The 25,452-nt window shown below is 23.3% G+C and overlaps 10 protein-coding genes across 10 annotated transcripts; 5 read left to right on the top strand and 5 right to left on the bottom strand.

The window, feature by feature from the left end:
- Nucleotides 1-70: 70 nt before the first annotated feature.
- Nucleotides 71-2,736, top strand: SRAE_1000065000 (DNA mismatch repair protein MutS, C-terminal domain and DNA mismatch repair protein MutS, core domain and DNA mismatch repair protein MutS, clamp domain and P-loop containing nucleoside triphosphate hydrolase domain-containing protein; the record flags this gene model as incomplete). Its single annotated transcript, XM_024647509.1, has 3 exons — nt 71-203; nt 252-792; nt 831-2,736. 3 exons carry the CDS (start codon nt 71-73, stop codon nt 2,734-2,736), a joined length of 2,580 nt encoding a protein of 859 aa, XP_024501579.1.
- A 907-nt stretch (nt 2,737-3,643) lies between these two features.
- On the top strand, nt 3,644-5,298 carry SRAE_1000065100 (Poly [ADP-ribose] polymerase 2; the record flags this gene model as incomplete). The annotated part of the gene is made up of 2 exons (XM_024647510.1): nt 3,644-3,833; nt 3,872-5,298. The coding sequence occupies 2 exons, from the start codon at nt 3,644-3,646 to the stop codon at nt 5,296-5,298; spliced, it is 1,617 nt and encodes a 538-aa protein (XP_024501580.1).
- Nucleotides 5,299-6,286: 988 nt separating this feature from the next.
- On the top strand, nt 6,287-7,771 carry SRAE_1000065200 (Cth1; the record flags this gene model as incomplete). The annotated part of the gene is made up of 2 exons (XM_024647511.1): nt 6,287-6,610; nt 6,668-7,771. The coding sequence occupies 2 exons, from the start codon at nt 6,287-6,289 to the stop codon at nt 7,769-7,771; spliced, it is 1,428 nt and encodes a 475-aa protein (XP_024501581.1).
- A 583-nt stretch (nt 7,772-8,354) lies between these two features.
- Nucleotides 8,355-10,333, bottom strand: SRAE_1000065300 (Iron/zinc purple acid phosphatase-like protein; the record flags this gene model as incomplete). Its single annotated transcript, XM_024647512.1, has 5 exons — nt 8,355-8,381; nt 8,419-8,566; nt 8,607-9,369; nt 9,406-9,711; nt 10,138-10,333. 5 exons carry the CDS (start codon nt 10,331-10,333, stop codon nt 8,355-8,357), a joined length of 1,440 nt encoding a protein of 479 aa, XP_024501582.1.
- A 1,026-nt stretch (nt 10,334-11,359) lies between these two features.
- Nucleotides 11,360-13,036, bottom strand: SRAE_1000065400 (Hypothetical protein; the record flags this gene model as incomplete). Its single annotated transcript, XM_024647513.1, has 1 exon — nt 11,360-13,036. One exon carries the CDS (start codon nt 13,034-13,036, stop codon nt 11,360-11,362), a length of 1,677 nt encoding a protein of 558 aa, XP_024501583.1.
- Nucleotides 13,037-13,455: 419 nt separating this feature from the next.
- Nucleotides 13,456-14,808, bottom strand: SRAE_1000065500 (Hypothetical protein; the record flags this gene model as incomplete). The annotated part of the gene is made up of 1 exon (XM_024647514.1): nt 13,456-14,808. One exon carries the CDS (start codon nt 14,806-14,808, stop codon nt 13,456-13,458), a length of 1,353 nt encoding a protein of 450 aa, XP_024501584.1.
- Nucleotides 14,809-16,160: 1,352 nt separating this feature from the next.
- On the bottom strand, nt 16,161-17,583 carry SRAE_1000065600 (Hypothetical protein; the record flags this gene model as incomplete). Its single annotated transcript, XM_024647515.1, has 2 exons — nt 16,161-17,497; nt 17,556-17,583. 2 exons carry the CDS (start codon nt 17,581-17,583, stop codon nt 16,161-16,163), a joined length of 1,365 nt encoding a protein of 454 aa, XP_024501585.1.
- Nucleotides 17,584-18,505: 922 nt separating this feature from the next.
- SRAE_1000065700 (Cytochrome c oxidase assembly protein COX15 homolog) lies at nt 18,506-19,736 on the top strand (the record flags this gene model as incomplete). The annotated part of the gene is made up of 4 exons (XM_024647516.1): nt 18,506-18,807; nt 18,846-19,141; nt 19,181-19,209; nt 19,254-19,736. The coding sequence occupies 4 exons, from the start codon at nt 18,506-18,508 to the stop codon at nt 19,734-19,736; spliced, it is 1,110 nt and encodes a 369-aa protein (XP_024501586.1).
- A 1,610-nt stretch (nt 19,737-21,346) lies between these two features.
- Nucleotides 21,347-23,260, top strand: SRAE_1000065800 (NAD-dependent malic enzyme, mitochondrial; the record flags this gene model as incomplete). The annotated part of the gene is made up of 1 exon (XM_024647517.1): nt 21,347-23,260. The coding sequence occupies one exon, from the start codon at nt 21,347-21,349 to the stop codon at nt 23,258-23,260; it is 1,914 nt and encodes a 637-aa protein (XP_024501587.1).
- A 766-nt stretch (nt 23,261-24,026) lies between these two features.
- On the bottom strand, nt 24,027-25,004 carry SRAE_1000065900 (Hypothetical protein; the record flags this gene model as incomplete). Its single annotated transcript, XM_024647518.1, has 3 exons — nt 24,027-24,705; nt 24,761-24,822; nt 24,876-25,004. The coding sequence occupies 3 exons, from the start codon at nt 25,002-25,004 to the stop codon at nt 24,027-24,029; spliced, it is 870 nt and encodes a 289-aa protein (XP_024501588.1).
- Between the last annotated feature and the right edge of the window lie 448 nt (nt 25,005-25,452).

Raw genomic sequence — 25,452 nt, forward strand, 5'->3', positions numbered from 1 at the left:
TTATTATCAATTATTAGATTATAATTATTATAATAGTTTCAATTTAATTATATTTTTAGGTAATATAAAAATGTCATTTGTTGGGCTTTCTTTAAGTTATAGTAATAATAAACTTGGTGGTGCTTTATATGATGGAAATACTCACACATTGTCACTTATTGAAGATATATCAGAAGATTCTGATTTTAAACTCCTAGATACACGTAAATTTATATTTAATTCTATTAATATATTTATCTTTTTTTTTGTAGTTCTTATACAGACGAATCCAACTCACGTAACTATAAATGTTTCACAATCTGATGATTTTATTAAATTTGTTACTGATAAGAGTAATGAGCCTCGAAGAAATTCTCAGGAATATGATTCTGAAGAGTTAGATGAAAACTATGTTCCTGAGACACAATTTAACACTGATAATAATAAGAAATTTAAATGTCCATCATTAGCAGATTCAAATATTGTTCCAGAAACCCAGGAATTTTCTAATGATGAAATTGGTGATGATCAAGGCGATGGTCCAATTAAACAGTTTCAATTAACTGAATGTCCCTCAAATACCTACTCTATGGATGATGCACGAAATTTAATTAAAAGAATGTATGAATCTGGTCAATACGAACGTAGTAATGTGGAAAATTATAATGAAGCATTTAAAATAGATAAATCTTGTGTTAATATGGTACAGTCTATTGGAGCACTTTTAAAATTGCTGGATCGCTTAAGAGTTGGTGTTGAATTTGAAGATTGTTCTATGAAAACACCAATAAAAACTATTAAATTACTATCAATGTAAGTTTTTCTTTTAATTTTTTTAGTCAAGTTTTTAGTAATAAGATTCTTGAAATTGATCAAGATTCATTGTCAGCATTGGATATTTTTGATAATGAATACCATCCATCAGCAACTAGAATTTTTGGTCGTAAATGGGGTAATAAACCAAAGGAGGGTTTGTCATTATTTAAGTTTTGCAACCGATGTTCATCTTCAATGGGTAAACTAGTACTAAAATCATGGTTTGAGAGGCCTTCTGCTGATTTAGAAACGATTGTCACTCGTCATGATGCTGTAGACTTTTTTATGGATGATCAAAACATTGAATCAATTAAAATTATTAAAAGTAACTTAAGAAATATTAAATCATTAGAACCTATTTTTAAAAGATGTAGAGAGGGAATCATGAGACCAAGTGATTGGAAATCAATTTTTATTTCATTAACTTGTGCATTTGTTATCAAGGAAGAATTAGTTAAATGTAGATGTTCTTTAAAATTGTTAGAAAATTTTGAAGAATACTTCTCAAAAGATATATCTTGTCTTTTAACTCTTTTTAGTGAAGTAGTAGATTTCGATGGAATTGAAGATGAAAATAGGTTTGTAGCAAAAAGATATATTGACAAAGAATTAGATAAATTAAAAGATTTCTATGATAACATATCTAATGTTTTAACAGAAATTGCTGCTGAAGAATTTGAACTATATAGACTTGAAGCATGTTCTGTTGTTTATATACCTATATTTGGATATTTACTTGTGATTCCTTCTAATATATTAGGACCTTTTTCAAGAAGCATGGAGCTTCGTTTCACTGAAAATGGTAGCAATTTCTTTAAAACACCAAGAATGAGGGATTTAGATGAAAAACTTGGTGATATAAAATTTAAAATTAGTGATTTGGAGACGAATATAAAACTAAGACTTCAAAAGCGTGTTGTAGACAATATTGGCAATATCAGAAACATTCTTAAAATTATTGCATTAGTTGATTGTGTAGTTGCATTAGCTTCAGTATCTAAAGAATTAAAATGGTGTCGACCAACAATGGTTAAAGAACCAATTTTAGAAATATCTAAAGCAAGGCATCCAATTGCTGAATGTTTAGCTGGAAACTCTTATGTACCTAATCCTATTAATAGTGGAGGTTCTCATACAAAAGTCAAATTAATATCTGGACCTAATGCAAGTGGTAAATCTGTATATTTAAAAATGACAGCTATATGTAGTTATATGGCACAAATAGGTTGTTTTGTTCCTGCTACTACAGCTAAAATGGGTATTGTTGACAAAATTATAGTAAGAATGTACACTTTAGATTCAGTTCTTGATGGGATGTCAACATTTGCCAAAGATATGAAACAAATGGGTGTAGCATTAAATAGGAGTACTGGTAAAAGTTTAGTAATTATTGATGAATTTGGAATTGGAACTATTAAAGAAACTGGTTTAGGATTATTTGCTTCAAGTTTGAATTATTGGATTAACAAAGGAAAAATAAATTGTCCACATATTTTTGCCAGTTCTCATTTTCATTCTTTACCTAATTACTTAAAAAATGATCCTTCTATTTTATCTTATCATACCATGCGATATCATATAGAATCAGAAAAGTTAACATTTTTATATTGCTTAACTATTGGAAAAGTTGAGAGATCGTTTGCTAATTATGTAGCTCTTAAAAATGGAGTACCACATGCTGTAATAGAACGAAGTGAACATGTATATGAAGAAATAAAAAAAGGTGTAGACATAAGTGAAATAGAAAAACTTAACTATGATACTGATGAAAGAGATGGGCGTATAGAAGAAATAGTACAAAAATATATTCTTCAGTTTGAACGTTGTGAATTGAATGAAGATTATTTGGAATTTTTGCAAGCAATAAAAATGGAATTTTTAGAAGTATTTGATTTGGAGGACGACGATAATTTACTTAGTCATCCTAGCATAATATCCTGAATAAATATTTATAAACAAAAAATTCAGATGCGGGGAATTGTTTTTAATTTTAAAATTTTTTATAATATTAATAATAAATAATATAGACAATAAATTAGATAAGGGAACTTTTTTGAGTCTTTATTTTTTTCATAAATTTTTGTAAAAAAATATTTATCAGAAAGTAACATAAGTTAGATTATAATTTTTTTATATGAAAAGCAAAGTAAATTTATTTTAAAAAAATAAGATAAATAAAAAAAAAATTTGAGAGTATATTATGTAATTTTTAATAAAAAAAAAAGTGAAATTAAAATAAAATATATTGATAGAAAAAAAATTATAGCAATTGACATAAAAATAAGAAGTATAATTTTATTTAAAAATATTTTCTTTTTGGAAATCGGATATTAACATGAATCCTTAAAAATGAATTTTTATCAGTGTCCTGCGTACAATGAATTCTTTATAAAAATTGACAAAAATTCACTCAATTTAACTGATTTAAAAAAGAGATTTTTAGTTGTCTTTATCTTTGTTTAAAATAATGATTTATACAAATGGATTATAAGATCATATAACTGACACATTATTATGTAAGCAGAATAACTGTTAGTGTATCATATTCACATTTAATATGTTCTAATAAAGTTAATTGTTGCCTGCCAAATAAAAGTGGATACATCACATACTTTTTTAAAGATATCATTGTTTAATACAAAAATGATTATAAACTTTGTTAAACTATGGTCTTTTAAAACTAATACCAATACTTTTATATTACAAATTGAACTATAATTATAACACATTTCGTATTTGTGATAAATTTTTTATAAAATTATTTTATTTCTTTTTTTTTGCCTGATACAAATTATAAAATATATGTCTTCTATATATATTATTTTTTTTTTTATCTTTAATTTTCAGAATGACAGATAATAATTATAGAAGAATATATGACGCTATTGAAAAAATTTTACAACTATCTAGAAGGAATATCATAACCATTGAAGAAAATGGGAATGATATAGAAAATAAAGTAAATTGGTTTCAAGATTATTATAATATGAACAATGAAAATGAAAATAATGAAGTATATAAGAAAAATGAGGAAGAAGGTAAGTTTGATGGTATATTTTTAATAAAATTATTCCAGATAAACTATCTGATATTCCTTTTTGTGAAAATTATGGAATTGAATGGAGTGTTTTGGATGATGATAAATTAGGTAAATATAGTACATTAGTAAAATTAACAGGTCCCTACGAAAACAAAATTGCTATCTTTCAAATTTTAAAAAAAAATTATGAAGAAACATATAATTTTTTAGAAAGATGGGGTGAAATAAATTTACAGGGACAACTTTTATTGTATAATGGAATATTGACAAATGGAACTAAAATAACTCTTCTTAATTTGTTTTATTCAAAATTTTCTGATGTAGCTGGATATCCATTTTCTGGAAATTTATACAATGAAGAAATATCTAGAAATAATTTGTTAAATGGAATAAATGGAAATTATTTAAATTGTAATGATGTATATAATGTTAATTCAGAATTAAAGATTCATGAAACAGTAAGGGGAATAGTAGAAAAAATTTTTAACACAGAAAATATGGCATCAGTCTTAAGAGAAATGAATTGTGATTTTAAAAAAATACAGTTAAACTATTTGTCAAAGGAAGATGCTTCTTTTGCTTACAAATGTCTAAGAAATATTGAAGAATTTATTTTATCAAGAAATGAATATGGTCTTAAAAATGCTTGTAATATATACAATCAAATCATTCCACGTTCCAATGTTGAAGGTGATTTTTTTAAAGTAATTGAAACAATAGATGATTTGGAGAAAGAAGAAGAATTTCTTAATACATTATTGGAAATTCAATATATATTAAAAATTATTGAGAATGAGAAACAAAAAGTAGAATATATAAACAATGATCCTATTGATATATTTTATAAAAATATGAAATGCAAAATTGAACTTCTTTCATTAAATAATTATATGAGAAACATAATTATTGACATTTTTCATGATATTCAATTATCTGTAGATACTTTTTCTAAAATTAGGATTAAAAATATTTTTGAAATAATAAGAAAACCAGTTAATAATGAACAAATAATTCAAGTTACACAAAATAAAAGAATTCTTTGGTATGCATTCAAAATTACTAACTGGTATAATATTTTTTTCCAAAATGTATGCATTCTTCCTAAGGATTCTTATGGATTTGTATCAATGTTAAAGAATGGTGTTTGTATTTTTGATGTTTCTTCAAAATTAAGTAACGATTTTTATGCCACTTCAGGCCAGACAGAATTTTTTGGATTAGCAGAATCAACAATTGCAATGACTTTTAATAATCCTAAACAAAATAATGAAAATTTAAAGACTTCTGTAAATGAAGAAGGAGTAGCATTTTCTGAAGAATCAAACACTAATTGTTTATCTGATAACTTTGAAGACTTAGAACAATATTCTAATAAATATATTATTAATGATAAAGAACAAATATGTATTCGTTATCTAATTGAAATTGAAAACATAAATACAGAGTCAATGTTACAACTGTGAAATGTAAAGAAAGTTATAATTTAATAAGAAAAGTAAGAGTTAAATATTAATTTTTTGTTTTGTATTTTAAATATTTAATTATTTTGATAAAATATATCTAGATTTTAAAAAAAGTAAATCTTGGAACAAGTATGTTCTAATTTTTAAGAAAATTAACAGAAAAAATTATATTTGAAAGTTTATAATTTTTTTTAAAAGTTATTTATTCATCCTTTTTTTTAAAAAATAATTAATAAAAAAATTTTTTAAAGTTTCATCATCCTTTTTTAAATGTCAGATTTTAAAAATATTAATTAAACTTATTTATTCACTTTTAATTTGTGTGAAAAATAATGCAACATTGAATCTACTAAAAGTAGGAAGTTGAATTTTTCCAAAGATAATTTATGATAATTAACGGTAAAATTTTTTTTTTACTTGAAAGCAATTACTGAAATAGAAATTTATTCAAAAATATTTTGAATCACATAAAGAAATAATGAAGAAAAACGGTGATACTAAAATATTCCATTTAAGACTGAAGTGTATTTTTGATGATCAATCTAAAAAAAAACTTTACCAATCAAATTATATTACTTTTTTTTCTTTTGTGGGTAGTGGGGTTTTAACTTATATATATATATTTTTTTAAATATTGTAATGTTATCAGTTTTTTTACTTATTTTTCAATGCAACCTTTTATTATTTACAGTAATTGTTTTTTTAACAGTAACTTATATCTTTTCTATGTTTTAGCTACCTTGTTTATCGCTAAAATTATTATCTTGAAATAAATTTTTTTTTTAATTTTTTATTTCAGTTTTCGTAAAAACTACAAATCTTCACTTTTGAAGTAACGTTATTATTTTTATACCTATTTGCTATTAATAATAATTGTAACTTTTATACATAAGTAAGTTTATTTTTTATTAAAATATAATTTATAACATTTTTATTTTAAGATACTTAGTGTTAAAAAATCACATTTTTCATACTTGAGTTGATAAAAATGTTTCATGGCGTTAATAATTCAATGGAAGGAGGATACATTGTTCCTTCTACATCTGGATATCCTTTCCAACCACAATCATATGGATTTGTACAACAACCTCCAGGAACAATTTCACATTATCCAAATGGTCCTGCTATAGTTTCTCCTGTATATTATCTTCCTTCTATAAGTCCTCCATTACAACAAATTAATAGTACACCTTATATGAGTAATTGTTTCACTAATAACTCACAAACAAATATTTCGGAATCATCAGATACATCAAGTTCTTATGATAAAAAAAATTTTGAACGTATAACTTCAGTTAGTGAAAATGAATTTGTAAGTTAATTTTTTTTTTCTTATTATAATAATTATAAAAAAAAAAAATATTTTTAGACTAAACCAAATACTAATACAAAAACAAATTCAATAGATGTAGAAAAAGGTAACACTTCATGTCAAAATGGTTCACCAATAGATGAAATGTCTAGTGCCCTCCTTGTGACAGATCGTTTTGCAGTCAAACTTGAACCAAATAAATTTATACATGGTGTTCCAGCAACCAAGTGGTATACATTAAGTGATGAAGAAAGAGAAGAAGTATTACGTAATCAACGTCGTGTAACTTCATATAAAACAGCTTTGTGTATATCATATCGTCTAAAAGGAGTATGTTCATTTGGTGATAATTGTCGTTTTGCTCATAGTTTAGAAGAGTTAAAACCACCACCAGTTAGACATCCAAAATATAAAACACAATTATGTGATAAATTTTCTGCTACAGGTATTTGCCCATATGGATCTAGATGTAACTTTATCCATACAACTAAATCTGGACAAATTGTTTGTGATTATCCTAAGTATTTAGCTGCTCTTCAGAGGGGAACTCTTGATGATGAGGATATTGAATGCGATGATGAGGAGATTCCTTTTGCTGCATCAATGAATTCTATTCCTAGAAAATATTCCTTTAATCAAAAAATTGAATCAAATACTGGTAAAATATTTATGGAAAAACCATCTCCTCAAGTAATTAATTTTTCAAAATCATTTGGAGCTCCTATGTTAAAGACACTTTTTGAAAAAGGTAAATTATCAAAAAATAAAAAGAATGAAAAATACAATAATCAAATGGAGGGAGAATCTAAATGTTATATTGATGGATGTGATAGAGGATCTACAATTTCAAGTCATTCAAAAACATCTTCATCAACATATGATTCAATTTCAATATCTGAAAAAAGAGAAGAAGTTCAGGAGAGGAGTGTTCTTGATAAATTGTTTGTTGAATCTCGTAGATTTAGTAGTACCAACAAAAAATTTATAAAAAAAAAATTTATGAATTATAATGAAGATTTGAAAGAGGAAGATGACAATTTTCTTCCAGGTTCTATGTCTTATACTAATGGTTATTGGAAAAAGAATAACTTTCATTCTCGTAATAATGGTTATTATTCACAATCAAAGGTTCCTACATTTCTTAAATTTGATAATCTTTAAATAAATATATATAAGAAAAAATTAGCAGGATAAATTTTTCTCAATTTTTTTATTTTTTTAAAAAACTTTTTTTTAAGATAGAAAAATGCACTGGTAAATGAAAGTGTAGTCATTGTTTCAAAAATTACGATTTTATATAAATACTGTAGCAAAGAGTGTAAAGTTAAAAATTGTTGCAATATAGTAACTTGGAAGTGTAAGTTGATTTATGGGTAATGAAATGTTGGGAAGAAAGTTTGTTATGTTGTCTAAGTTTATAATTTCTTAGAAAATAAAATAACTAATAAATGATTATATTTTTATAAAAAGAAATTTTGTTTTTTTTTATCAATAACACAGTAGTGTTTATTAAGTTCTGTTTAAACAAAATTTCATCCTACCTATAAATTTAAAAAAAAAGAACTATGTAATATGTAGAAACAATATTAAAGGTCATTATTCATTTTGTTAATATCTGAATTAACAATATCGTACTTGTATTTTAAAAATTTGTCCTTTTGTAAGTTAATATTTGTATTGTATTTCAGTGTATCTTTTGAAAAAATTTCTCTACATTTTATAGATCTTCCGGCACACAAGTTTCTTATAAATCTAGGAACTGTAGTATATTCTATTTGTAAATTAATATGTTTAGAATTCTTTCTTACTTCATCATTAATAACATAATCAAGATCTTTTGACATCCACCAACTATCAACTACAGTATTTGTTTCTGTTGCTTGTGTATCAATTTGTTCAAAATACAAATGTGTCATATTTTTTATATGCATAACTGTATAACCATACTTATTTAATCTATAAAAAAAATATTATAACTTTTTAATATTATATTTACCTTTTAGCACTAAATGGTGAAGGGTTACCAAATTTAGCTTGATAAGAATGACAACCAGCACTTCCAGTAATTATATAAGTAGTAGCTTTAGCATTATGATAAGGATCACTATCTTGATTATAAAGTTGTCTATCAAAAACTGGGAACATTCTTTCATATGAATGTTCATGACCAGACCAATTGATATCAACTCCATACTTTCCATATAATGGTTCCAAACCTGGCATATTAAGGTATCCTGTTCGTATGACAAGATTTTCAAAGGCATCACATTCCATTGAATTTTCATTGGAACAATAGAATGGTCTATGTTGATAAGTCATTACCCATGGTTTATTATTTCTATTTTGATTAGCTTTTTGAAGTTCTTTTTCTAACCATGATGCTTGATCAAGAACTGGTTGAATTCCAAAATCATAGAAAAATCCATAAAATTCAGTTGAAACACCAATAAATTGTATTGGACCAACACCAAATGAATAGTACTGATTTTTTCCATCACCATTTTTTGGCATATAAAATCTTCGTTCATAATTTTCAAAATTTTTTGCCTTCCAATCATATTCATGATTACCAGCTATTACCATATATGGCATTGATGATATAAGTGGTTCCATTAATTCCATATATTGATCACCTAATGCACCATTATTTGTATGAAGATCATAAGCTAAATCACCAACATGAATAATCATATCAAAATCTCCACGAAGACCAGCTGTTCGAAGTGGTATCATTGAGACATCATTTACAATACCAAGATCTCCAAAGATACAAATTTTTAATGGTATGTCATTACCTTGTGGAAATGTTTTAAAAGTAAAAATTTTACTAAAATTTCCTTCACTACCAACAGTATAGTAATATCTTGTATTATATTCTAAGTTTGTAGCTGTTGCTCGGTACATATATCTAATAACACCATTATAAATAAATATAGAATAACTTCCTGTTACAGTATTTTCCAAGTTATTATTATCTTTTCCATATTTAACGATTGGAATACTTGATGGTGGAAGATTTCCAAATGTAATCCATGCAAATACCATTGATTGTGGATCATTATTTAAAGATAGATGTACATGTCTTGGAGTAATATCTCCATCTCCAATAACAGTTTGAAAAATAAAAACAAAAAAAAGTGTTATAAAATATATATTATTGCTTTTCATTATTATGAGCAAAAAAAAAATATAAAATTATATTGTTGAAAGTAAGTTAAATATCATAGTGGGACTATCATTAATATTGATAAGAAATTGATGGATTATCAAATTATTTATTCATAAATTGCACAATAGAAACCTAATCATTAAAATAATAAAATATTTTAATAATTTATTGCTAATGTCTTGATTATAAAGAGACAATCATAAAAATTAAAAAGCTCAATAAAATAATTTTTTATTTTTTAGTCAGCAAAATATTAAGAATTTAACAAAAAAATAACAAATAACAGTTTTTAAGTACATAATTTATAAATATAAATATAGTATATTTTAATTTTAAATATTGTAAAAAACTTCAGTACCATTATCCTCCCGTTGACAAAGTAAATCATCGTTTTCAGCAAGTAACGCAACCTCTTCATCATGTTTTCTTTCTTCAAATATTTCTTTCATCTTAACTAATACATTTTCTAGTTCACTTTTCATATTCTGATAAAGTCTAACAAAAGAATCATCACGAGGAGGCATTTCAATTTGACCAAAATTTTGTTCATTCATTGGAAGTTACCAAAAAAAAAATATACTTTCTACAAGATGAAACATTAATTATTTCAATTAAAAGCTTCTTATTGGTGAATCGTTTATATAAAATCTTTAGAAATTGTTTTTGATAAAAGATTACCACTTGTTAAATATAAAATAAAGTTATTTATGAAAGTCTTTTTAAGTATATTTTATATATAACTTATTATTAGTTACTTTTTTCTTTATGACAAATGTAAATGGCATATTTAACATTAATTAAAATGACAAACATAGTTATCAAAAAAAAAAGAAAAGTATATAGTTTTTTTGAAATAATCAAAGTTACTTTTTTGAATATAAAAAGTATAATTATTGGAAAAACTAAGATATCACTTTTAAACACATGATTACATTAACATAGCTAAAAGAAATAATTGTTTTATTTTATTGTTAATTGATATTAAATAAAAATCTTGATAAAATAGTTTCATTGATATACTATAAACATATAGGATGATCTTAATTTACAAATTTCCATTAAATTGTTTTTATCACTTTAATTATTTTCATCATAATACATTACATTTGTTGTTACTTTTAAAATGTAAAAGTAATTAAATTTCTAAAAAAATGTATTAAAAAATTGATAAAAAATAATTGACAGTTTATTTTGATAAAATAATATTTATTTTCAATTGAAAATTTAGATAATCAAAGTTCTATTTTACACATATCATTTTTTTCCATAACTTTTTTTTTCAATAAGTATTTTGAATTTATAAATTATATACATATAAATATTTTATGAATAACAACTGTAATATTGTATTGACTTATTAATAAGAATCAACTTTATTAAGATGTATTATGATAAAAACATTAGTTAATTTTATTTAAAATATTTCCATATTATACGGTAAACCGATTAAAACACACATTAAAACCAATATGAAATTTTTATTATACAGAAAAGAAATATATTTATAAGAATATATTTTTTTTTAATTATTATTTTAGAATAAAAAAATTGCTTTTTTATATTTTAAAAATAATTACAAATTAATTACTTTTTACTTTATCTACGACAAATCTTTCAACAAGACTTTTATAAAATTCCCATTTATGAAGTTTGTTAAAGTAATAGCTAAAATTTCTTGTAATATCAAGAATCTCTTTATTAAAAGACAAAATATATTTCTTCTTTTGTCGTTTACTTTCTTCCATAACATCATAATCCTCACCAAAATAATATGGAGCTTTACATGATAAAGAATATTTATGAATTAAAAATTCAATATTTCTTGGAAGTTCAATTAATGGACAATTGTATAATTGTAAATATTTTAAATTTTTAAATGTTACCAAACATTTTTTATTAGTAAAGTCAACATGTTTTGCAAACAAAAATTCAATATTCGGCAAAAATTTTTCCATTAAAACACAAATTTGTGGAGTTAAATATAGTACATTTTCTAGTTCTAAAAATATTATTGTACTTGGAAGAATTGAGATGAAATATCTTATTATATAATTGTGAAAATTACAAATTTCACGATATGTATATTCAGGAATTTCTAAACATTTATGTTCCATTTTTATACTAAATTTTTTCAATTTTATAAGTCTTCTTAATGATATAACATTACACTCAATTATACTATCATTTTTAAGAATATCACGAACATCAAATTCATCAAATATTATTTTGAGGCTTGATAAATTTTCTAAATCTGGTAGTAATTTCATAAATTGTAACAAATCAGTTTGATTTTCAATATAACATTTTATATGTGTAATATACTTTGAAATATCATTTTCTAATATTTTTATCTTTTCACGCCAATTTACGAAACCTCTTTTTTTACAACCAATAGAAATTAAAAACTTTATCTCTATATTTAATTCGATGGCAGATTTAAATGTTTGAGTTAAAAAACATAATTTAATATTACCATTTTGTGGAACTTCTATTCTTAAAATTGCATTTTTTCTTTTTGATAAACATCTTAAAACATGCATAAATAGTGAATCCTCATCAAAAGTACGATTTTTTTGTGGTAAAGCAGCATTTTCATAAATACGAAGTTCATGAAAATTTTTATATCCTCTAAAAATGTCAACTTCTTTAAAAATTTCTTCTTGATCAAGTTCTTGAAGAAAACAAAATAAATTCATTTTGATAATTTCTATTGATGGATTTCCATATCTACTAACAATATATGGTGAAATAATATGATTAACAAAACCATGAGAATGATTTAAGTTTAATATTACTGGACTACTAATATTTACTTCTGCATTTTTAATTTCACAAATAATTTCATCAAGAAAAGTATTATTAATTATTTGCTTATAATCATGTTTCGTAACATCAAATTTTAATCCAGGTAAAGCAACAACTAATGATAATTGTTTTCCATAAACTAAAGTATCAATATCATTATATTTATCCTTTTTTGAAATAATTGGTGGAGAATTTATTATTGGATGTTCAGGTTCTGAATATAAATAGTTTTCTTCTACTGTTTTGAAAGAGTCAATATTAATTTCTATCTTACAATCATAATCATAATCAACAAACTTTTTGATTGATTTATTCTCAAAATATCTAATAAAATATCTACAAGTTTTTGATAGATTAGATAAATCACTAATATTTCTAATGTTCTTTTGAAGTTCATCAAATATCTCTTCTGTTTCTAAGACTTTTCTTGAAATGCTTTTTCCTGCTATCATAATGCAAGATTATAAATAATAGCAAACATAATAAATAATTAAGATGCAAATTATATCTAAGATACAACTTATAATAATATAATATATGTATATAGTTGACCTATAAACTTATATACTATAGTAACGATCAATGTACAAAGTCATTTTATAGTATGATTGGTTGTTTTTTTTTTATATAGTGACATTCATCTATAACCTTATCTCTGGTCGCCTCAACAAAAATATCGCAAACTTCTTCATAAAATTATAGCTTATTTCAAATTTAATTTAATAATAACTTTTAACAGTATAAAATAATATTTTTTTTGTAATATATATATAAAATTTAGTAAAAAAAATTTTTTTTAAGATATTAAAAATTTCTTTATTTAAAGTAGATACTAAAATATAATAAAATGAATTATTAAAATGTGATATGTTTATTGTGGTTTTTTGGCTCTGATTAATAACCAATTATGGTTATCAGCAGCAATATAACCCAATTTTGATGTCCATCCTTTAACATGTCCACGCCATTCTTCCTCTCCAAACTTAGAAATAAATTCTTCCTTACCATCTTCTAATCTTTTTAATTCAACTTCTAATATATGTTTAAACTTTGGTGTCATATTTTCTGTATAAATATCAACAAATCCTACTTTTGAGGCAATCTCTTCAAATTGTTCTAAATGTTTTAAGAAATAATGCCTTTTTTTTGTATAATCAATAAATTCTGGTAATAATTCACCGTGTCCAACACCATACATTGTAATAAGAACTTCACCACCTGGTTTAAGAGCATTATATATTGTTTTAAAAAGTTTATCAGTATCTTCAATATGTTGAATACAATCTCTTGAAAATACAAGATCAAAAGATGATGGTTCCCATTCATATTTTAATGCATCAGCAATCATATAAGTTATACGAGAATCTTTGTTAACTTGATTTCTTTCAAAAGCATTTACAATCATATTTGCACTTAAATCTACTCCTAAAACGTTAACTCCATATTCTCTGGCTACTTGGACAGCACCCCCACCAATTCCAACACCAATATCAAGCATTCTCATTCCTGGTTTCATTGTTTTAAAATGTCTAATAATTTCATAATTTTGATCATACCCTCCTGGAGAGATAAAATCTTTTCCAAATATAAATTCATACCCAGCAACATGTACACTAAGGTATTGTGTTTTATCAAGAAAATCTCTGAATGTCTCTAAATTCTCTCCATATTTGGCTGGAAAATATTTTTTAGTAAAAATCCAATAAACATCCATAAAATTATTTGATGTATAAACAGATGTCTTAAGTTGATTCATTGAATAAAAATCAAGTCCATAATTTTTTCCCTCAATTTGTTTTCTATAAATATCAAAATAATTAGTCAAAAGAGCTAATTCATTTCCAGTATGTTTTTCCATATTTTCTCTAATTATAAAACAACCACCCTCTTTTAGTGAGACTAATGCTGAATCAACAATAATATCTAATTTTTTTTCATTTTTGATAGCACCAAAACAATCTAAAATATTGTTGAAAAAAAGGAAATCAAGATTATGATGATTATTTGTAAATTTAGTTATAGAATCAATATCTTTACAAACTTCAATTGTTGAATTTGTAGCAGCATCTTCACTAACAAATTTTTTTAACTCTTCAAAATAAATGTTTTTAATACAATTTCCTGGACCAATACAATTTGGAGATAAAATAAAAGCATTAATAGCATTAGTTGGTTTGATTTTATCCAAAGCAGAAACAATAATTTCACGTTTTCCTGAAGACATGCTTTTCTAAAAACAAAATAATTAAAACATAATTCTGTAGATGTTTATATACAATAAATTTTGTTTGCATAAAAATTTATAGTATATATAAATCATTTGAAATGAATTTATGATAATAAAATAGCTAAATGTATATTTATATATTTCTATGAAACATTGTCAATGTGAAGAAAAAAAAAATTTTATCAGTTGTAGTTTATCATTTTTTTATTCCATCATCTAATCTTAATGGTAGAAAATTCCTACATAAAATTTTCCAAATTTATTCATAGGTTAAACTGCCATTACTTGAAAACTTGTTACTATTACATAGTAAATAATTTTATTACTATAACTTTTTGATATTATTTTAACGACTATAGATATTGAATATTTATCAGTTTAATAAAATATACACTAATAATCTTTTAATAATATTAAAAGAAAACATCACATTATAAAAGATTGAAAAAGTAAAGTATTAATGAAAGAAAAAAAAAAAAATTAATAATAATTACAAAGTGCATTTTATTTTTTTTAATTAGAAATGATTTCTAACATAATGTTATGTATAATATTACATAAACAAATATGCATTTTCAATCATAGTATTCATGTACGTGACATGTTATTTTTTGTTAAACAATCGATTAAAACTATTTATAAATTTATATATTATATTAAAAAAAATTATAAGTACCCATCTTTCTTCTATGTCCATTAGCATATTTGTTTACTTTTGGAATTAATTCATTATCTTGAAGCATTTTTACATCATTTTTTTTTATACAAAGGTGTAGAATATTTAAAAAAAAAATTTTTTTTTTTAGTAAAATATAAATTTTAAATCAAATAGCTTATCATAATTCTTTTTTTTTTTAAACTGTACAATAAAAAACAATAATTTTACTTTTACTAATAATAAAATTTTATTTAATATTTTATTCACATATCACCTACCATTTTAATATTTTAAATGTTAGCATTTTTCATCTGTTTAATATTTGCATCATTTTAATTAACTTTGAGTATCAAAAGATAAAAAGCAAACAACTATTAATTATTTATTATAGAAAAAAAAAATTACTAAAAATAGAATAGTGGTAGTTTTAATAACATATTCAATCGTTAAGTTTTTTATTTTAATTGTAGTCTTACATAGCAATAAAAATAATAAATTAGAAAATAAGTACTTTCATGTATTCTATTTATATATAATTTTTTTTTTTGATATCACAACTAGATTATTTCGTTTTTTTTTTACTATAAAAATATTTGTATTTTTAAAAGTTCAAATAACAAAAAACTATTTTTTATTACAATGTTTTTTAAATTAAAAAGAAAGTGATAAGAAAATATGTATAAAAAAAATATTAATCTTCTAGATTAGCAAGGTATTGTTGATATTTTAATACTTTTTTTTGATCACAAACACATAATTTTCCAAATATTTTATCTTCCAAAAAATAATTTACTAAAAATTGAATAGATTTTATAAATTCTTTATCTTTACTTTTTGATTTTCTTAATAATCCCATAGAATATCTTAAACCTCTCCATACATTTCCAAGATCATCATTTAAATCTGTTATCAAAAGTTGAAGTAATTCTTTATGACATGCTATTGATTTTTCTATAAATAATTTTTTTATAGAATTATCTTTAACAACATTACAATGAAATTTGTATGCTTCCCCTTTCATTATTAAAAAAGCTTTTAATGCTAATAAATCGTCACTTTTTAAAATTATCCTATTCAATATCTCTTCATAAATACAATATTTTTCATTTAACTCTTCCTCCAACTTTTCTTTTTCCTCATTTTCATCAGAAATAATATTATAAAATTTTCTTTCTATTGGAAGAATAATTGAATAATTCCATGTCTTAATGACATATAAATCTAACCATTCTAAGGGAATCTTTTTATCAATTTTTTCATACAAATAAGAAATTGTTTTTAATATCATAGGTTTTGTTGAATTATCCAAAAATGACATATCGTTATCATTCATATTGATCATCATACGATTTTCTATTTTAACAATAGCTTTTTTATTTCCATCACTAAAACATAATACCTTTTCCCATAAATGTTGTGAGCAGTCATTCTCTGAAACATTATTTCTTGATTTTAATTCTTCCAATCGCAAATTATTAATATCCGAAAAGTGTGTTGATAAGGAATCTTCAAGAGTCTTTAGATAAGGTGATCCAGCAACCTCTGTCAATGGTGATTTCTTTTTAACTAATTGTGATGAAATTTCTTTATTACTTGATAACAAGTTTTCTGATGTTAGGTATGTTGATCTATTAGATGAAAATGGTGAACAAGGATTAACTCCTATTGGATGATTAATTGTTCTTGGAGATAATTTTTCTGTCTCTACATTTATTTCAGGACAGGAGAGAGGATATTTATTGATATTTGAAAAGTTATTATCTCTTAATCTATATGATTCATAATTTATTTCTTCCTTTTGAAATACTTCTGTAGAATGAGAAACTTCTTTTTTTTTGTTATTTACTCCAAAATATTTTTCTGCAATTTCTTCCGGAAATGCATATATATATCTCATTCTAGGAAATGTATTTCTATCCTTATTTTTATTATTTTCACCATTTATATAATGACTTCTTCCCATTATATTATAATATTTTCCAGATAAATTTAATTTTTGCATTTTTTCTTTTAATTCTTTTACCAAATCTAAAAAGTTAAAAACAATAAAAAAACTAATAATACAAAAAATAATGTTAAATTAAACCTTTTTTCTCTTTTAGAGGAACATCCATATTTATTATAATCAACTAAAACTGTCCAAGTAATAAAAATAAAATTAATAAATTTCAAGATCACTTCTTTAACAAGATGACACTCCTAACCGTTAAAGTATTATTTAACCATAAATACAATACTTTTAATGTTTACCAAAACCATGAAGTATTGTTAAAAATTTTAACAAAATAGATCATTTTGTAAAGTAAATTTAAACAATCACAATACTCTTTATAAATAATGTGTATTGATATTTTGATTCATATCATGAATTACTTTGTTATAACTTTACAACAATAGGAAATTGTAAAAAATCAATTTTGTATTTATTTTATACTTATTTATTTTGATGTAATAACAATTGTAAATTTTATTTTAGAAAAAAAAATGATGGAAATATTTTAAAAAATAACTTAAAATAAGATAAAGTGATTAAGAAGAAAATGTTTTTTGCCAACATTTGAAATAATGATTGAGGTAATTTATTACTGTTAATAAATTATAACTTTTTTAATTTTTTCTTAATTTTACTACTAATATTTTACTAATGCACTTTTGACACGATATATAAATAAATAAAAATAATAGTTATTTAAATAATGTTTTTAATACTTTTTTTTTAAATAAAAAATTTTTAAAAGTATTTTTTTAATAAATTAATTATTGTTATGAAATATATTTATTAAAAATAAATAATTAAACTTTATCATTTCTCCCATACCTCTTATTTAAAAATGTATATAAAATTTTGGAACATTGTTTCTTTAGAATTTAATATTATTTACTAAAGTAATTAATATTATAAAATTTTTCACTAATTAGATGCTTTAAAATGTTCCTACCATTTAAGCAAATATCAAAAAGTTTTTTGGCAAATCATAAACAAATAATTACATCAACAAAATATTCTTTAAAAAGGTACATTTATTTTTCTTTAAAATGTCACGTTTTAGTTTTTCACAAATTTTATCATTACGTCAATTTGCTACAAATGTTCCAAAACCAAAAATAGGTTTGTGTGATGGATTGACATCTGGCCAAAAAAAAACAATTGGAGTTTGGTTGTTAGGATGTGCTGGTATGGTTTATGGAGCTGTAGCTTTAGGTGGATTAACAAGACTAACTGAATCTGGTTTATCAATGGTTCAGTGGGATTTAATTAAAACAATGAAGCCACCTATTACACAAAAAGATTGGGAAGAAGAATTTGCTAGATATAAACAATTTCCTGAATATAAATAGTAAGTAAAAGAAATTTTTCTTTAGTTAATATTTTAAGTAAAACAAAAACAGATGAAATGACATTAAAAGAATTTAAATTTATTTTTTATATGGAGTATTTTCATCGAATGTGGGGTAGAGCTATTGGTATTGCCTTCTTATTACCATGTGCATATTTTTGGATGAAAGGACGTTTTACAAAACCTATGAAAATACGAATGGCTGTTTCTAGTGGTTTATTATTAGCTCAAGGAGGTATTGGTTGGTGGATGGTTAAATCGGGTCTTGATCCATCAAATAACTCTAATAAAGATATTCCAAGAGTCAGTCAATATAGACTTGCTACACATTTAGGTATGGCATTTTTATTATTCTCAGAATTCTTTTGGACAGGACTTAATTTTGTTCTAAAACCTGTTGATGTATGTTTATAAATTTTTTTTTAATTTTATAATAATTTTTTTAGCATTCAAATGTTCCAAAATTGGGGCGTTTTATTGGTTTAGCTCATACCAGTAAGGCATTAATTTTTATTACAGCAATGATTGGAGCTCTGGTTGCTGGTTTAGATGCAGGTCTTGTTTATAATTCTTGGCCAAAATTTGCTGAAACATGGATACCAGAAAATATGTTATCGAGGTCACCTTCATGGAGAAATTTTACTGAAAATCCTGTTACTGTACAATTTGTTCATCGTAATATGGCTTACCTTACACTTATAGTTATTACTTCTACTTGGATAATTGGTAGAAGAATGCCATTACCACCTAGAACAAGAAAGGCTTTAGCTGGTCTTGTTATGATGGGTTATACACAAGCAGCTTTAGGAATTTTAACATTAATATACTATGTCCCGGTATCACTTGCAGCATGCCACCAATCTGGTTCAATGGCTCTCCTTTCCTTTTCACTTTGGCTTGCAAGTGAATTAAAAAGAATTCCAAAATGATTTAATTTATAAATAGATAATAATTATTGTTTACAAGTTCAAAATATTATTTTGTTTATTTATTATTGATAAAATCATTAGTTTTTCTTAGATACAATTATATTTTTATAATAAATCTCATTTCACATTTTCTATAAAAAAGTTACTTTAATTGTTGGAAATTTACATCAATGTTTTCTAAAAAAAAAAAGTTTTTATTTCAAATTGATTTCGGATTCAATTATTTAAATAAGATTTATAAATAATCCATTTGAACTACGTTTTAAGAAAACATGGAGAAGTGATTTTAGTCTTTTGAAAAAGGCAGTAATAAAATTTTTTATAAATTAAAAATTTCTTGAATTTAAGAAATTTAAATATAATATATTAATGATTCTAATAAAGGTGGTTTTCTATTTGTTTGAAAACTTAATTATTTTTATATTTCTTAGTTATGAAACTACATAAAAAGAAGAAAACACTCATTTTTGGTCTTCTTAGATCACTATGATATAAAAAAACCAAAAAATTTATTTAAAGTTTTTAACGATTAACAAAATATTAAAAAATAGATTACATAATGTGAAGGAAAAAAATTGCTTTTTTACTATCATAAAATATATAGTACTATTTTTAAGTGATACTTTTTTATATTTACATATACAAGAGGGTAACAGATTATAATACAAAAACAAAATTTTATGAGATAAAATTTTTCAATTAAAAAATATATTTATTCATAAAAAATGAAATCTGATAGTAATTTTTTGTTTTCATTAAAATGACTTAAGAAGATTAGAAGTGAATGTTTTTCTCTTTGTGTATGTGAATATAAAAAAAGTTTCATTTAAAAATATTATTATATATTTTTTGGGTTCTTTTTCGTACTAAAATTATCATAAGAAATCAAAAATAAGTGTTTTTTATTGCTGTATACTAAAACTATAGTATTAAGGAGTGCTTCAGTTGTAAAATATTTGACTTTTAAAAGTTAAAAATTGTAATGATATAATAACCATAATATTTTCTAGAAAATAATAAAACTTAAAAATGATTAAAAATATTCTAAATCTAAAAAAAGTCATAAATTAATGTTTAAATGAATATTTTTGATTTTACTACAACTAAAACAATATTTTCTATATAAATATTTTTCTAAAATTAATCAAACTTTCTAGCTACATTATTTATTTTAAAAAAAATTTAACAATCTAAATATGAGTTGTCGTCTAAATAATTAAATTTCAAATGTACAAGTTACACAAAACACTTTTATCGTTACTATCTTTTATATCTGAATATTTTACCAATACAAAGTCTAATTTCATCACTAATTTCAATCTAAAGAATAATTTTTTAACAAACAAAATCTTATTTTTATTAAAATATGTTGTTTGCCACTTTTTTTAGAAGTTTACTTTAGATACAAATTTTTTCTAGAATTTTTTTAAAGTTAGAGAAAAATATTTTATTATAAAAAAGTGACATTTTACAATTCTAATTCACGATGATTTTTGTGTTTTCTGTTGTATTACTTTTAATAATTTTGTTGTTAATCTTAAAACAATGTCATCGCATGAAAATAGCACTAGAAAAAACTCTTACTTTAACTATAATTTTTTTTTTAGAAAATGAGAATCTCTTTTCTTAATAAAACCTTTAGAAACTATTTTAATTTGGTACCTAATACATTTACTAGAAATTCTATTCCCTGGAAATGTTCATTATCATATTCTTCAACGTTATATTGTCATAAATCTATGTCAAATGAAACTGATCCTGATGGAATAGCTATTCAAAAGTTGTACCGTCAAGAAAAGGTAACTCCAACAAAAAAAGGATATGATATTTTAAGAGATCCATCATTAAATAAAGGTATGGCATTTACATTATATGAAAGACAGTATCTTGGTATGCATGGACTTCTTCCACCAGCGTTTATGACAGAAGAACAACAAGCATATAGAATTATGACAAAATTAAGACAGACAAATGATAATTTAGAAAAATATATTCAGTTATCTGGTCTTTTAGATAGAAATGAAAAATTATTTTTCCGTATATTGTGTGATAACATTAAAGAACTTATGCCAATTGTATATACACCAACAGTTGGACAGGCATGTCAGGCATTTGGTTTCATTTATAGAAATCCAAGAGGTGTCTATATAACATCAAATGATAATTCAATTTCAAAAATTCATCAAATTCTTTCTAATTGTCCACATGAAGATATAAAAGTTATTGTTGTTACTGATGGTGAAAGAATTCTTGGACTTGGTGATTTAGGAGCATATGGTATGGGTATTCCAATTGGTAAACTTACATTATATACAGCATTAGCTGGAATAAAACCATCACAATGTTTACCAGTTCTTATTGATGTTGGTACTGATAATCAAAAATTATTAAATGATCCATTTTATATTGGTTTAAGACATAAAAGAATTAGAGGAAAAGAATATGATAAATTACTTGATAATTTTATGAATGCATGTGTTAAAAAATTTGGACAAAATGTACTTATACAATTTGAAGATTTTGGAAATAAAAATGCATATAGACTTCTTGATAGATATAGAGATAATTTTACTGTTTTTAATGATGATATTCAGGGAACAGCTTCAGTTGTTTTGGCTGGTTTATTATCAACAACTCATATAACAAAAAAAAAATTATCTGAACAAAAGTTTGTCTTTTTAGGTGCTGGTGGTGCTGGTACTGGTGTTGCTGAAATGTGTGTATGGCAAATGGAAAGTGAAGGATTGTCATATGAAGAAGCTTGTAATAGAATATATCTTATGGATATTGATGGATTAATTACAAAAAATAGACTTAATAATCTTCCAGAAAGACATATACCTTTTGCAAAAGATCTTCCAGATACCAAATCTTTACTTGATGTTATTAATACAGTTCAACCAAATGGAATTATTGGTGCTTCAACAGTCAAAGGAGCTTTTACACCAGAAATAATTACAAGAATGGCTGAAATTAATCCTAATCCAATTATTTTTGCTTTATCTAACCCAACTTCTAAAGCTGAATGTACTGCTGAAGATGCCTATAGACTTACAAAAGGAAATGTTCTTTTTGCAAGTGGTTCTCCATTTCCAAATTTAGAGTACAATGGTAAAATATATAAACCTGGACAAGGAAATAATGCTTATATCTTTCCTTCAATAGGATTAGCTGTATGTTTATTTAAGATTAGGCATATAAAATCAAAATATTTCTTGATTGCGGCACGTTGTGTTGCAAAATCAGTAACACAAAAAAATTATGATGTAGGTAGAATATATCCACGTTTAAAGGAGATTCGTGAAATATCAATTAAAGTTGCCATTGAAATTGCAGAAGAAGCTTACAAGGATGGATTAGCAGCATTATATCCTAAACCTAAAAATTTAGAAATGTACATAAGATCACAGTTATATGATGTTGAATATGAAGAGTTAATTAATAAAACTTATGAATGGCCAGAAAAAGATTGTAAACATGGATTTCCAGTACCATTAATGAATAGAGATTCAATGGATGATTAGAGAATTTTTGTTTTTTTTTGATAAATATTTATAAATCAACATTTTTTTTATCAGTTTAATTCTTGTCTTATCACATTACCATTCTTGATAGTGATAATGAAATTTTTTGTAATGTTTAATAAAATTTTGATTAACTTTAATTTTTATTAAATATTTTTTAATTAGTTTAATGTCTATTTTATAAACTCAAAATTAAGATTCTTTTCTCATTTCTTAGTGCAGTTTTTCTTCAGTCTTTTTCTATTATCCTGTGAAAATAAAATGAATATATTTCTGTTAATTATTTTTGGTCATATTTAGAATGACAAAGGATATTTATATTACTAAAAAAAATAGTATTTTTTGAAAATTCTATGCAATGAAACTTTTAGTTATTGTTTATATATTTTATTATTTTTTTAATTTTATTATGATGCCTATTATTATTTCTTACGTATTTATATTTTTTTTTGATTAAAATAGTTGTTATTGTTAAGATATTTAAATTAAAATAAAAATTAGAAATAAAACAGTTTGTTTTTTAAAAATGTTAAGACAATTATAATTATTTAAAGCAATTACAATATATTACTATTATTAGTTGTTGCTTGTAATCTGTATAGAATTTATAATAAAAAAAATTAACAAGAAACTAATTTTGTTATAATAATTAAAATAATAAAATATTTATAAAAAATAAATTAATAACAATTAGAGATCAATCATATAAATGTAGTATTATATATGAAAATAAAACTATTTCAGGGAAAAAAAATTTTAGACACATTTATTTTCTTATTTTTGTAATCTCTTCAAGTTCATTAATTTTAAATCTTTGAGAATCTGGTACCTCATGATCTTCAATTATTTCAAATGTTTTATTTACTGTATCATAACCAATGTAACCATCTTCGGTATTTGGCACAACATAAGAAATCAATTCAAGTGTATTCCAATTACGTTTTCCATTTAATTTATTTTTATCTTTATTAATCATATTGCTAATTTTTTGTTCAAAAAGACTAAAAGAATCTTCCAAAGAGAATGCTCTTTCTTCATTAAGATTACATTCAGATAAAAATGATGAATTACTGCTACCGTACTCTCTATCAAAATCGTTCATATTATTGTTAATGTAATTATTTGAATTTGGAATTTCTCCAAAAACAATATGGAAAATTTCATCATAAGAAAAATTAAATAATCTATTTTTTTTAACTGGATTCTCAATATTATCATCATTGTTACAGCAAATTTCGTTGATACCTTCTGAATGAGACATCTCACCACATTTACTATCATTAGAACATATATCATTATCTTTATTTAAGGAAGATTCAATGGACATTTGAGGTACCTCAACAGCATCAGTATCATCCTCTATGAAAGATGTATCATTACAATATTTCATAAGATGACTTATTAAAAATTCAACTTGCTCGTTACTAAGTGTATTAAACATAGTTCTTTAAGTAATATTAAACAACATTAACATTAATAATAATTAGAAACAAAACATACTTATCACAAAAATGATTCAATGTTGATTTACTTTCAAATTCAGCGTATTTCTTAATGTACTCCTATAAAAAATGTTAATTTTATTAAAAATTATTTATTAGAAAAAAAAACAAACAGATAATAAGTTAATGTTTTGAACAGTAATTGGCCCATCACAATTATTCCATTGAACTAAATAATATATATTGTGTGTATCTTTATCATCATCTAACAGTTCAATCTTTCCAAGAATTTTATGCAACATTTCAAAATAAAAAAAATAATTTTTACAAATATATAGAATCTTCAAATCTTTGGGAAAGAGTATTTCTTGATTGAAGAAATATTTAATAGATTATAAAAATGTTAAATGATTCTTCCAAAGAATTCAATATAGGACAGGGTTCATTAAAATATAATTAATTGATATGAAATTCATTAATTAAAAAAAATCATATATTATAAAATATGTTTTATGATCTTTTTATTACTTGTTATAGATGGATTAAAATATTAGTATCATGATATTTTAATTAATTGTTAAAATTTTATCAAAAAAAATTATTAAATGAGATACACATACAATATCTAATAAAATTATGGTGGTCTTTTTAGATGAAACATTTTTATAAAGATTTTTTTCTCACTATTTAATTGAACAAAAGTTAATGCTTTTGCTTGATAAAACAATTAAAGTTCATATGTTTAAATAG

Source organism: Strongyloides ratti, assembly GCF_001040885.1.
Source record: "Strongyloides ratti genome assembly S_ratti_ED321, chromosome : 1".
In the NCBI taxonomy this organism is placed as follows: domain Eukaryota; kingdom Metazoa; phylum Nematoda; class Chromadorea; order Rhabditida; family Strongyloididae; genus Strongyloides; species Strongyloides ratti.